Consider the following 14783-nt stretch of genomic DNA (forward strand, 5'->3'; position numbering starts at 1 on the left):
AGGTTTCATAGATAGCTGGATTCACGTTAATAAGTATTTTCAGACAGTTAAAAAATGTAAATCCTCAATATTTACTTGACCGGCGTTGGCTCTGTACTTGGTCCGCTCTTTTTCCATCTGCAGTACACTGACTCTCCGAAAATAGCCGATCTACAAGCTCAGAGAGCCTCGCAGCTCTCTGAGCTTGTAGATCGGCTATTTTCAGCTAATGTTCTCCATCACACAAGATTTGGCAGACACCCTGTAGGAAACCCTGTAGTAACTCTGAGGACCCCCTAGGGGTCCCGGACCCCCTGTTGAAGACCCCTGCCTTACTTGATCATACTAGCATCAAAAGTAGCAGATGTACAAGCTCACATGAGGACATATGAGGTTTCTACCCAACAGAGACGATATACAATTGAACAACACGCATACACACACAAATTGAAGCACGTAATTGAGGCGCGCGCACGCACACACACACACACACACACACACACACACACACACACACACACACACACACACACACACACACACACACACACACACACACACACACACACACACACACACACACACACACACACACACACTGGTAATCAAACACTCAGACACTTGGCTCACCATCTTTCACAAAACAAAAAAGTGGGCACCTCTGCAACACATTCGAGGCGGAATATTTTTTTTTTTTGGGAGAACAAAGTGGCTGTGCCACAAAATGCAATTAAAGCTGTTCTTACATCATGGACACACAGTAGCTCTGCAGCCAGCCAGGCTCCAATGGAACAGAGAGAGAGAAGCTGAAACCTAGTGCATAACCAAAGCCTCTTTCTAAGACAAATCCATGATTGTGTTATTCACTTAAAACCTCCGATCTGCAATGCAAAAAAACAACAACTAAGAACAAGCAAAGCCTGGAAACCTCGCTGCAAATCCAATAACACCTATGTCATCATTAAATGAGGATGTTTGTATTTGTATGCTAAAATTTTGATTTATGCGTGCGCTGTAACAATTCTGATTCCTCCAAAAGGGGAAAGAATTGCATATTCTTTTCCCACTTTAATGTAAGATTAGCCGCCGCAACTGCCATCAATCTTGAAGTGAAATGGAGAAGCAAGTAATCAAAACGAGGTCCATAAATCTGAATGTGACAAGCCAGGGGAGTTGAGCACGTACGTACAGGAACCTCTCCCTGGCTGAAGCCGTTATGGAGTGGTTGGATTAGATTAATTCAATACCAACAGTCACAGGAAGGCTTGTGTTCAGACTGTAAAAATGAATGGACAAAGTGACGCAATTGGTTTCTACAGGAGTAAATGAAGACGATTTTTCAGCTGTTTGAAATCTGCCATCTTTAATATATACAAAAAAGCAACGGGAATTCAATCCCTAAATGAATGCTATTGGTTGTGTAGCTTGTCAATCAAATCATCCCGCCCCTCCTAGAGCATAACCTACTTTATCATCATCATGTTAAAATAAATGGGACCATAATTTATCAAAACGCATATCATGATGATTGAAAGAAGACTTTAAACTAGCGACTGGAAGCATATGGTATTTATGACAATGTTTATTAAGGTAAGAAAACCAAGTCTAAAGTGTGTCAAAAACCCACCCACTTGCATTGAGAATAATTCTTTCTGACACCAGTAGGGGTAAAACAGCCAAACTATAGGCTATTCATATGAACTGTCACTTCCTATATAGACTCAATGTCAAAGCAGGAAGCTGGGCCCTTGGTTCAGGCCAGTAAAGAGTTGTTGACCTAACGCTCGGGTTTGTGTGCGGAATGAAGGGATTAAAGGACGGAGGAGAACTTCTGAGAGACGGAAACAAGAGCGGCACTCTCCGCATGCATGGGGAAAGAGGCATTTCACCTCCTTCACTCCATAGAGCAGTGCTTTTCAACCCTTTTCATGTCAAGGTCCATTATTTATTGGGCATTTGAGCCACGGAACCACCGTGTGATGAGATTTAGACTCTCAGAACCACCGTGTGATGAGATTTAGACTCTCAGAACCACCGTGTGATGACATTTAGACTCTCAGAACCACCGTGTGATGAGATTTAGACTCTCAGAACCACCGTGTGATGAGATTTAGACTCTCAGAACCCAAAACGTAGAATATTTTGTTATCGTTGGATAAGATTTTGTCCACAATTCCATCCCTGCTGTATCGATGTTGGTTCCATAGGAGAGACAGACCAACGTTGATCAAAATAACAATTCTTTAATTAAGTAATGCAGATGTTTGACCATAATTTAACTCTTGAGAGCGTAAAATGAAACCAAATGGACCCGTGAGGGTCCATTTGGTTTCATTTTACGCTTCAAGAGTTAAAGATCTATAAGGGTCTGTTTGGTTACCAACTCTCCATCATTTAGCTGGGGACCACCTGGAACCCCCCTAAAGGACCACTGGTGGTCCCCGGACCACCGGTTGAGAACCACTGCCATAGAGCAGTGGTTCTCAAACATGTTCATGTCAAGGACCCTCCAGAAGCAAAGGTTTGTGTTAAAAAATGTTTGCTTTAAAAATATATATATATATTCAAAGATTTGCACAAACTTTCGCGATTTTCCCCCCCAAAAAATCTGGTCTTGTATATCAGCTATTTTTTGAATAGCGGCCTTGATGACAGACTTGGGTTCCTCTATACATCCATGCAGACAGACAGATAGGAACAGACAGGTCTCGTTGCCCCCGACAACGGCCCTACAGAGGGCTCAGGCAGATGGGATTCAAAGCGACAGGACCCCTAAATCACCATCTTTCTGCCCATTCCCTCAGACGGGCTGTCCTCCCTCCTCAGCACTCTGTGAGACATGAAGCTAACACAAGCACATTGCCATCGTGCTGCTCGGCCGCACTTCAACTTCAATTATCTACAGCTCCGAATCTGCATTAGAAAAGGTGAGGCGTAAGCACATGGTGCGTGTGTGATTGTGTGTGTGTGTGTGTGTGTGTGTGTGTGTGTGTGTGTGTGTGTGTGTGTGTGTGTGTGTGTGTGTGTGTGTGTGTGTGTGTGTGCGTGTGCGTGTGTGTGTGTGCGTGTGCACAGTCAGATGGTATAGGTGAATGAGTCAGCTCTGACGCTGGCTTTATGTGAACAGTAGGTTAATATAACATGAATTTTCACCTATATTCAGGTGAAGATTTTACTCAACTGGAAAACTAAATGGAATCATGTGGATCTCGGACTTCATGTGGCCAGACTGTGATGTCAGTCATCTACTGTATATGACATCAGTCATCAACATTTCACACACACATAACATAATCTATACTTATCTACAAATTTGACAAAAAATGTCGGCCTTATTGGAGTCCATTATACAATTCCATTAAAAAAAGTATAAAACAGGTAATTGACCCTTTGTCAAGTCCCGCCCCTCTTCCCGCCCATTGGTTAATGTTGCTAGGTCGGCCAAAAAAATCCTCTCTCTCCATCCACTACCATTGAAAAATAAAGAAAAAAGGTGTTTTTTTTCCAAGTTGCCTCGTTTTGACATTTAATGTATTCAATTCTTATTTTAAACTTGAGTAAAAAGGAACATCTCAGATGCTGCATAGTGACTGGGCATAACTAGCTTTTCCCCCCCAAAAACTGGACATTGTCTAATGTTTTATCAACCTCGGCATAAACAGTCAGAAGGAGGCGGAACAAGGCAGAGGGCACCTGCTGGTTGGTTGGTCAGGGACCAATCAGAAGGCTGCAATGGGGAAGTGTGCAGAGGAAATATGGCACTGATCCGCTCCAGATACACACACATACACACACGCACACGCACACGCACACGCGCGCACACACACACACACACACAAAAACACACATTTGCAGACGGCTAGCCTCCTGCAGAGCGACAGCGTAAAAGGTTTCCACTTTGCACAGATAAAGATAATGATCTGTGCTATTTCTGTGATCAATTAAGTGTTTCAGTAATGGCTAGGAGCAGCATGAGCACAGCACAGATGTTACAGCATGCAGACTCAACAGGGTGCATCCTGTACTAAACTGCTACCAACACCTGCGTGTGTGTGTGTGTGTGTATTTATATAAATATTTATATGAAAATATATATATGTACCAGAGGGTTCCCAACCTTTTCTAGATGAGCGCCCACTTGAAAAATATTGAAAATGTATGCGGCCCACCCTTATGACCACTTAACACATCGGGTGCCAAACACGGTTCAAACCGTGTTTTAAGTCTCTTTTTTTTCACAAGGGGGGGGGGGGGGGGCTAGCACAGCCCTGGAATCACCCATGAACACTCTAAGAAGTAAGGGACAGATGGATCACTGTGCCAAAAAAATCTGTCTCCCATCCGCTTCCATTCTATCTCCTTTCTAAAAACCTCTGTATCTCCTTAACTTTTTACAGTGGGCAAAACGAGTCATTCTCGATGCACGATCGCTCCACAACGGTGACTCGCGTGAGACATGTTGTTGTTCCAGGCTTTAGCCAGGACCATCCATCGTCGTCCACGCATGCATTGTTTACGTGCGTGTGCTCGCCGTGGAGTCTACAGCTCTAAACAGTGCAGCGTTGCAGACGGTGAGTTTCTGGCACTCAATGTACATTTTTTTAATAAACCTCTGGCACCCATGGTGTTAACTCATTCACTGCCAGACTTATTTCAGGCTGTGTTTGCCCACTGCCAGCGATTTGAATTTTTGTCACCTTTTCAACTGGTCAGAGAATATTTATATCCAGTATGATCGATCGCCGACGGTTCCTAAGCATCACTGTGCTTAAACTCACCACAACCTCCCTTCCCTTGTTTACAGGCTGTTGAATATAGCATGTCTTGCAAAATTTTACTGGAGGGTGAAAATTGTCACTCAGGTGATAGAGAACAGCGCTATCTGGTGGAAAACCACAAAAGTCGTCATAAGTCGTCCTTGCCAGAGAATGAGTTTAGTGGTTATAAGTGGTGGGAGAGGTGGGCCGCATGCATTTTCAGAGCATATGCTTGTAATAACGTACCTGTGCTGTGACAGGTGTGTAATAACGTACCTGTGCTGTGACAGGTGTCTCTATAACATATCTGTACTGTGACAGGTGTCTCTATAACATATCTGTACTGTGACAGGTGTCTCTATAACATACCTGTGCTGTGACAGGTGTGTAATAACGTACCTGTACTGTGACAGGTGTCTCTATAACGTACCTGTACTGTGACAGGTGTGTAATAACGTACCTGTGCTGTGACAGGTGTCTCTATAACGTACCTGTACTGTGACAGGTGTCTCTATAACATATCTGTACTGTGACAGGTGTCTCTATAACATATCTGTACTGTGACAGGTGTCTCTATAACGTACCTGTGCTGTGACAGGTGTGTAATAACGTACCTGTGCTGTGACAGGTGTCTCCGTCGGGGTCCAGTCTCCAGCCCGGGTAGCAGGAACACTTCACGGTGGTCTTGTACTGCTCACACACCTGGCTGCACTTCAGGTGCTGGCTGCAGTAGTCCATGGCCTCGCAGGTGTGGTTGTTGGAGTCCAGGTGGAGCCCCGGGGGACAGGAGCAGACCACGCCCTTCCCCGGGGCCACCGTGCACTGGTGGCTGCAGCCCCCGCGGGCCACCAGACACTTATCTGGGAAGAAAAGGAAGAAAGAAAGACAAACAAAGGTCAGACGGAATCCTGCTCGGGAAGCACGGAACAACAGACATCCCTAAAGGCCAAACCAAACCAATAAAACTCCTTGCAACCATTGGCAGTTGCCAGGAGTTGCGACTAGTTGCATTGGTGCGGTCTGACCTTTCGAGCAGGGTTTAGGAAATGGCAAACAGTTAGGCTACTCATGAAAAGAGAGAAACGTCATCTGATAATGCACAGTTTGAGAGTGTAACTAGAAAAAGTGCTCCTCGGAGCACAGGTTTCCACCTGGTCAGGTGTGGGGCAGCAATGTTCGGAATTCGCCAATCAGGATGAATATGAAAAGTAGGACGGATCAGTCTTGCTCACTTGACTATAGAGATCATGTGTACCGAATTGTGTGATGTTTGGATTTTTTTTTTGTGCAAAAATCTGCCTCCTGGTGGCGCTATAATAGGGCAATGTTAAAAGGGTGGCATTTTTTCCTCAACATAGTGCGAAATGTCAACGCAATCGGACCGCCACCAGGAGGCCGACTTATGTAAAACACATTTTTGGATATTGCTCCTTCAGATTTTGGATCTGTTAGATTTTTCATATTCCATCCTGATTGGCTAAGATTGACATCTAAAGATTTCAAGAGTGGTCCGTTTTGAACAAAATGACGCAAATCATGATTTGCGGCATTGTGTTCAAAACGGGTGTTTTACATATGTCGGCCTCCTGGTGGCACTATAAAAGACAGATGTAAAAAATGTGGGGCAAACGTTGTTCCTTGGCCTCTAGGGAGTGTGCATACAAAGTTTTACACAAATCGGTGCAGTTTTATGTAAAAACACGAATTGGCCTGTTATAGCGCCACCATGAGGCTGATTTGAAAAAAATTCAAGTGGCATTTCTTCCTCGGTCTAGTGGGAATGTGCGTGCAAAATTGCACGGAAATCGCACGCTGTGTTCATGACTTGAGGCATTTGGTTCAAAACGGAGCACTTCTGCAAACTTTGGAAGCCATTCTCAGCCAATCAGAATGGAATATGAGAAATCTGAAAGACCCGTTTCGTTTAATGACTATAGAAATACTGTGCACTGATTTGCGTGATGTTTGGACCAAATCTGTAGGAGTACTGTCAAAAAGTGTTTTGCAAAAAGTGGCCTCCTGGTGGCGCTATAACAGATCCATGTGAAAAATGTGGGGCAGAGGTTCTGCTCTGTTATTCAGGGAGTGTGTGTGCACAGCTTCGCTGCGAGCATGCGAAAGGTGCTGGAGATTAGCTGTCCACAGACGGACAGGGCGACAGACGGGCAGGCGGGCGGGCGGGCGGACGGACGGACAAACGGACAGGGTGCAAAACATACTCTAGACAATTAAAGACTTATACAAAAAAAACGGGATACATCGGCCGATATAAACTCAAATAGTGGCGACATTTATTTGGCCAAACGGCAAACGGATATATCAGTCTGGCTCTAAACATTTGTGGCCCTCTCCTCTCCAGTCCATAATAATGGAAAGCTCCTCTCAGAAGCGCCTGGTTCTCTTTAGAAGCTGCCGGGTCAAGATGAAAGCACATATCAGTAGAAAATGAAGCTGGTCAGATGTCCCTTTGCTTTGCCATGATTAAGGGCCTCGTCTCAGTGTAGAGACTGACAAAGGGGATGTGTGCCCTCGACAGGAGGGGGGGGGGGTGTTGTTCCTCTTGGTTGAAGGAAGGCAGTAAGTCCCTGCTGAGCTGTTAACTGTTCATCGCTGTCGGGCATAAAAACTTGTATGTCCAAAGCTGTAACCTTTCAGGAAACGGGGAAATAAAGTGAACCTTTGTTCCGGTGGATCCACTGTGGTTATTATTTTGTTAGTACTTTTCATGTGTTAAACATGTTTAAACCCACAGACAGACACCACTGCTTTCAAAATCTTTTGAAAGTTTTGGAAATAGCAGATCTACGGCTCACAACACAACTAATAGCTATTGGCTATTACACTCTTGTATCACAGAGTATAGGCATATAGGCATTAATTAACAGATTATTATTATAATTTTTTTATTGAAATATGGGAGACAAGGTTTCTGCCCGGTCCAGGTGTATGACCTAAATGGCTATGAGCGGGCTGTGCGGCAGAAGCTTGTTTACTTCCTGTTTATTTCCTGCAGTGAAATGGCTCTATCTCTGCTAGATCTCTGTTCCTCCTGCTTTACGGCAAAACAAGCCTCATTGAAACGGCCACAGCTCTTCAATGGAGGATCACGGCCGGCCAATTTTCCCCCCCGATTTTACTGGACCCCCGGTGTGTGTAATGAGCCGATCTCCTAGAGGAAGGAGGTCATGGAGAATATTCCATGATCTTTCAAAGGTACAGTAAAATCGCTGTTTTCGCTGGCAGCAAGGGGACGATAATTAATGAATTAATTCCGTGGCAGTGAAAGAGTTCAAATAAAATGTGTCAAACACTTTTCAAAATGTTTAACTTTTTTTTCCAAGATAAAAACTACTCGTAGAGCTTGTATATATCGGCTATTTTCATATATCGGCTATTTTCAAATTCCCGATGCATATAGGACAGGTTTAAAGTGCTCATGTGGCCTAATAGTAACTTCTTTTGGCCTTGTTTTCATAGACCTGCTTATTTTCTCTCGCAAAAAAATCTGGCAACACTGCACAATAAGGCTCTCTACTCTCTCCAGGTCCTGCAGACAGTGGTCCCCCGTGAGGCTTTGGTTCTAAGTCGACGTCCCCCGGAAAATGAACCTCGGGGTGTTTACACTGCTCACTCACAGAGATTAACCCTTTAAGACCGGGAACGCATCTGTGGCATTTTTAGATTTCTTTGGGCTATTCAAAAATAGCAGATATACAAGCTCATAACGCGGCACCGAGTGCCGCGCTATGAGCTTGAGAAGCAAAGATTTGAGTTAATGTTCGCTTTAAAAATATATATATAATCAATGATTTGCACACATTTTCACGATTTTTCAACAACAAAATAAATAGCAGATCTACAAGCTCATAGCACGGCACTCGGTGCCGTGCTATGAGCTTGAATATCTACTATTTTTTAATAGCCCAAAGAAATCCAAAAAATGACAGAGAAGCGTCCCCCGGATTGAAAGGGTTAAGGCGCTCGGAGGAGAGAGCTATTCGCCCGAGAGACCCATTTCTCTAAAACCCTCTAAAGGTGCGTTGGACAAACACTTCCAACGTTTGCCGTCATTCAGAAAAAGGCGGGAGGAGGATATTGCCTTATGTTCCCTCTCTCCCCTCGGTCTCTGAATCAACACATGCTGGGTCTGTCTCATCTGATCTGAGCCATGAGGAAAAGAGGAGATATAGCCTGGCGTTCCTCTGGGAGAGAGACGGTTCTCACGTCCCAGGTTATTAAATATGATGAAAAATGAATGCGAGCGCGAGTAGTAGTAGTAGCACCGCGATGGTGCCTCGCTATAAGCTAGGTAACATGTTCTAAACCCACCAATGAGGAAGAGAAAAAAACACTGTTATGTCAACATGGTTTCTCCACACTTAACCCTTTGAGACTGGGAACGCATCTGTGTGTCTTTTTAGTTCTTTAGCTATTCAAAAATAGCAGATCTACAAGCTCATAGTGCGGCATGAGCTTGTAGATCTGCTATTTTCTTTTGAAAAATCATTTAGATGTGTGCAAATCTTTCAATATGTATATTTAAGCAAACATTTTTAACTCAAATAGTTGCTTTTGGGGGGTCCCTGGAACAACAGATTTTGAGATGGGGGTCCCCGGCCAAATACATCCTTGACATTTTTCAAAAGAATAGCAGATCTACAAGCTCATAGCGCGGCACTCGTGTCGCGCTATGAGCTTGTATATCTGCTATTTTTGAACAGCCAAATAAATCTAAAAAGAAATCACAAATGCGCTCCTGGTCTCAAAGGGTTAAACGGTTTAGTAAATGCTAGTAGATAAAAAATAGAGCCGTGATAACATCTTAAATAGCTTGTGGCTGGAAATATAAAAAAAAAACAGTCACATGCAAACATTTTCAGGCAATGTTTGTTTACTAGTATCAATATAACTAGCTTATGTATTCATGGTGAGGAGTTTATCTATTAGTTTGTTTATTATGTTCTCTGCCCGGGTGCAACTAAAATGTCCGTAAAGAGAGACTTGAGTTGTGTTTTCAAATCAAAGCGAGGTCAGTCAAGAGCTTTGCTGCATCTCCTGTCCACCTCAGACAAGCTCTTCACATAAAATAAAATAAATGATTTATTTGTTATATTGTTTTCCAAAAACTGGGTTTCCGTCTTCCATGCTAGCGGTTGTCAACCTGTGGGTCGGGACCCCCAGGGGGGTCCCCACGTGATTTTGGGGGACGGTCACCAGGTGACACGGAGGTGACAATTTAATGACTTTTTAAGACCTTTTTAATAACTCAAAAAAGTCCAATATTAAAAGAAAGAGGCAACAATGAATAGCCGATCTACAAGCTCACAACGCTGTGAGCTTGTAGATCGGCTATTTCCACAATATTTATCTGTGGAACCGAGTCAAACAAAATGTAAAGCCTCAACTCCTACATTTCCAAGTGCTGGTCAGGGGGGGGGGGGGGGGGAAGGGGTCATCCCCAGTTCAAATATAATTATTTTGGAGGGGCGTGATTTTTTGAAAAATGGAACAAATATGTTCAGATGGGGGTCTGCGGCCAAATACATATCCTTGTGGGGGTCCTTGACATGAAAAGGTTTGAGATCCACTGATTTAGCCTAAACGACCCGACGTTGAACCTTTACTACAACAATGAGAAGTCCATGTTTACGTTGTTTCAACTAGTTGCGCTAATAACAGATCAGGAAAAATGTACTTGAGTAAATGTACAAAAGTATTGGTATCAAATGTATTAAAGTACCAAAGTACTAACATGTTTGAAAATAGCCGATCTACATGCTCACAACGCGCTGCGATGCGACGCGTTGTGAGCTTGTAGATCTGCTATTTTCACATCGCCTACGAATAAAATAGGGCTAAAGGGGTTAATGTATGTTTTATAATGTAATAATTTATATCTGCAAAGTAACTAAAGTTTTCAAATAATTTTATTGGAGTAAGTAAGTACAATATTTGCCTCTGAGATGTAGTGGAGTAGAAGTGAAAGTACTGAACATTGGAAATACTCCAGTAAAGTAAAAGTACCACAACATTGTACTTAAGTACAGTACTTGAGTAAATGTACTTAGTTACTTTACACCGCTGTGTGGGGGTGTTAATTAATAAACACTGTGATGCCAGCTCAACAGCTCAAAGACGTTCTCTGTGGACACACGGCCCCTCAGAGTTACACATCAATACATAAACAATGTGAAGGACAAACACTCAGCATGTGGGATGGTTCTCAAACTAGTCAGGCTGCGACCCGCACAAAATAATCACATTTGAACTGAAGACCACCGCCACCGCCCCCCCCCCCCACCGTGACCAGCACTTGGAATTGTAGAAGTTGAGGCATTACATTTAGTGAGACTCGGCTCCACAGATAAATATTGTGAAAATAGCAGATCTACAGTACGTGCTCACAACGCCTCGTGTTGCGAGCACGTATTTTCACAGTTGTTGCCTCTTTCTTAGGTAATATTTGACAATTTGGCTTTTTTTGAATAGTATAGTTTGTTGATTACTTTTCACGTAGTAGCCTAATGGTATAGTTTCCCCCTCTTCATTATAGAGTTATTAAAACAGTCTTAACGTCCTTAAATTGTCACTTTATAAATGTGCAGATACCCTGTATTATACACTTACATACTGTATGTTGGTTTGTTTACTGACGAGTTAGAAAACTCTCCCCCCCCTGCAGTAGTAGGCAGTGTTGCCAGATTTTGTGAGAGAAATAAGCAACCAGGTCTATGAAAACAAGCCCAAAAGAAGCGATTATGCTACGGCTATTTGAAAATAGCCGATCTACAAGCTCACAATGTGTCGCGATGCGACCCATTGTGAGCTTGTAGATCTGCTATTTTCAAAAAAGAAAGAAAAAATCTTGAATAATCTAATCTGAAATATTTTCAGATGGGGATATGTGGACAAATACATATTAATCTGGGGGTCCTTGACATGAACATGTTTGGGAAACACTGGTTTAAACAACATCAGGAAACAAGTCCCAAATAAGCAACTACACTTTAGAAACAAGCCCAAAAAAACAGCAACCCGCTGCAACTACCAATATTTACAAGCAACTTTACAGAAAAAACAAGCCCATAGTCGCTTGTAATAATCAGACATGGCAGCACTGGCAGTAGTGTGTGCAGTCATAGAGTTATAATATATCTAGAAGGTGGATTGCCCCGCCCCCAGATATTAATTTCTATGAAAGTGCTCAGTGGCGATTTCAAACACCCGGAAGTCTGCCGGAAGTAGAAATATTGGGTCGATATTGAGTCGATTAGAGCGGCCATAGAGTTATGAGCAGGCGCACTAGTGTCCTTTTTGCGTCCTACGTCACAAACTACCTCCATGAACGAACCTGTGTGTCGAGCCATGAACGCGAGATATTTATTAGATACACTGGAGATGCATATGTATATGGAAATACATATGTATCTATGTATAATGTTTTTACATCATTATTTATAATCAGTATGTTTGGCTCGTGCATGCATTTCGCCCCGCCTGCAGTTCCAGCTTTGGCCACTGGGGTGGCGGCTTCAATGTTTCTCAGCAGCACTCTGGGGGCCTGTGTGCAGTGGGGGGTCTGTGTGCAGTGGGGGGGGTGCTACTCACCACTAGTCTGGGAGGCTTCGGCTCAAAGCCTGGACAGCAGGGGCGCGGCCACTGATTTCTGATTCAAATCAACAGCCAATGAAGAAAAGGGGGCGGGATCCACATGCAGTGGGTCTTACATGTAAATAGGAGCGACGGGAAGCAATTTCCCCTTGAGAAATTGCGGCCGCCATTGTTGTGTACTGCTGTTTGCCTCTCGTCGGACTTTTTAGACGAGTAGACCGGTAAGAGGCGTGTCCGCTCAGATTCTGAGCGTAAGTTACATCCCGCCCACAAATACCAGGGCTTTGGCCCAGAAGTTCCTCGCCGCTCCCGTTTGTATGCGAGGCGAAAAACTTCTGGGAACTCAGATTAACTCACCACAGACGGGTCCTTCGTCCGAGCGGTCGGGACAGTCCACCTTGCTGTTGCAGATCTTGTCGGGCGTGAGGCAGATGGACGTGTCGTTGGCACAGGGGTATTTGGGCGGCTTGCACACGGCCGTCTCACACGACTCCTCGTCGGAGCGGTCCTCACAGTCGATGTCTCCGTCACACACCCAGCTCTTGGTGATGCACTTGCCTGAATATGGTGGAAGCAGACATAAGCAAGAATTAATAAGATAACATATCCAATGTGAGAGTGTGTGTGTGTGTGTGTGTGTGTGTGTGTGTGTGTGTGTGTGTGTGTGTGTGTGTGTGTGTGTGTGTGTGTGTGTGTGTGTGAAATATATCAATATATCAACCAATAACTCACACCAAATATCAACAACGTTTTAGAAACAGGGACAAACCGCAACCACCAGTCTTTACAAGCACAGAAAAACAAGGGCAATGTTGCTTACAATAAGCAGACATGGCAACCAACCATGACGCGCTGCAGACCCTTTTTTACCAAACACGCCCCCTTTCCATAGCCACACCCCCACCGTATATATATATATATATATATATATATATATGAACAGAAGTGCACGCCCACAATTCAGTCTAAACACGCCCCACAAATGGACAGGGCGTTTCTTAGAGAGTTACACACACTCTCAAAAAAATGCTTTAGCTATAAACACAGAAACCAACACACATACATATTTCGTTTCAGTCATAGTCTTTTGAATACAATTCCATTCAGTTTTAGTCACATTTTAGTCACCTGAAATGCTTTAGCTTTAGTCTAGTTTTAGTCGACTAAATATCATAAGACTAAATCTACACGCCTTGATGGCATCGTAATGGCTGATTTTACATTTGGTTGCATGCTGAAAATAGCAGATCTACAACGCGTTGTGAGCTTGTAGTCTGCTATTTTCAGCATGCAACACCCTAACGCAACCAAATATAAAATGACTTGTCTTTTAGTACTACTGGATCTCTTCTCCACTAGATCCCTCACTAACATTTTAGTCTAGTTTGTATTTGTTGACGAAATTGTCACTATATTTAGTCTTAGTTTTAGTCATCATAGCTTAGTTTTTATTTTTGTTTTTATGTAGTTTTCGCCAGTGAAAAAAGGTAGTCGACCAACATTTTTCATCATAGTGTTAGTCAACAAGTAAGACGCGCGAACGCGGGAAGCGAACGCAGCTCGAAAATAACAATAAGAAGAATCGAAAGGAATGAGCAATTGTACAGAAGTGGTGGTTCAGTTTTTGTCTTTTTTAAATGGTTATGTTTGTTTGTTGTGTTTTTTTTTTGTGTAAATGTTTTTTGTCTTTGTAGTTGTTGAAATGTGTTTGGTGTAGGCATGTTACAGGCTGTTGTGCATTTTAATCAGAGCATTGTCTACATTCCTGCACTCTGGCACACTCTGGCGGCTGCACACAGGCAGTGCATGCACACGGAGACACACACCGACAGAGACACACACACACAACCCGAGCACGGTTACATAGTAAGCTCCACTTGGTCGGAAGCGTGCCTCCTTCCGCGTTCGCAACAAAATCAACACTGATTGACTGGAATCAATACAGTAGCTCACTGTGCATACAGTACATACATATGCAGGCGAAGTACGGTGTCAAGGCATGAATTGTATTGTATAACCTCTTGAACCCTAGTGTCCCTAATCTGGGGTTAACGTTTGACGAGGATAACCTCGCAACGCGTCATGATGCGAGGGTTGAGCTTGTAGGTCGGGTAAGTCCTCACATAATGGAGGATCAATCAATATGATTGATACTCCGCACTGACATCAAAGACTGAGCTGGACTCCATGTTTGGGCATGGCTCACAAGGAAAGCTGTTCATGGGCAACAAAGGGACAGAGACAGACAGATAGGCAGACAGACAGACAGACAGACAGACAGACAGACAGACAGACAGACAGACAGACAGACAGACAGACAGACAGGCAGACAGACAGACAGACAAGGGACAGAGACAGACAGACAGACAGACAGACAGACAGACAGACAGACAGACAGACAGACAGACAGACAGACAGACAGACAGACAGACAGAC

General features: G+C 43.6%; 1 protein-coding gene across 1 annotated transcript in view; it reads right to left on the minus strand.

Annotated features, from left to right (window-relative positions):
* Window positions 1–14783, minus strand: part of LOC308105811 (low-density lipoprotein receptor-related protein 1B-like) — a gene marked incomplete at its 3' end in the record, with an annotated part of 706266 nt that overhangs the window by 327824 nt on the left and 363659 nt on the right. Inside the window, 2 exon segments of the mRNA XM_080456736.1 lie at window positions 5351–5596; window positions 12705–12905. Of these exon segments, the coding sequence (XP_080312862.1) occupies window positions 5351–5596; window positions 12705–12905 (447 nt within the window).

The sequence above is a fragment of the Gymnoscopelus braueri genome, assembly GCF_963280865.1.
Source record: "Gymnoscopelus braueri genome assembly, chromosome: 18".
Taxonomy (NCBI): Eukaryota; Metazoa; Chordata; class Actinopteri; order Myctophiformes; family Myctophidae; genus Gymnoscopelus; species Gymnoscopelus braueri.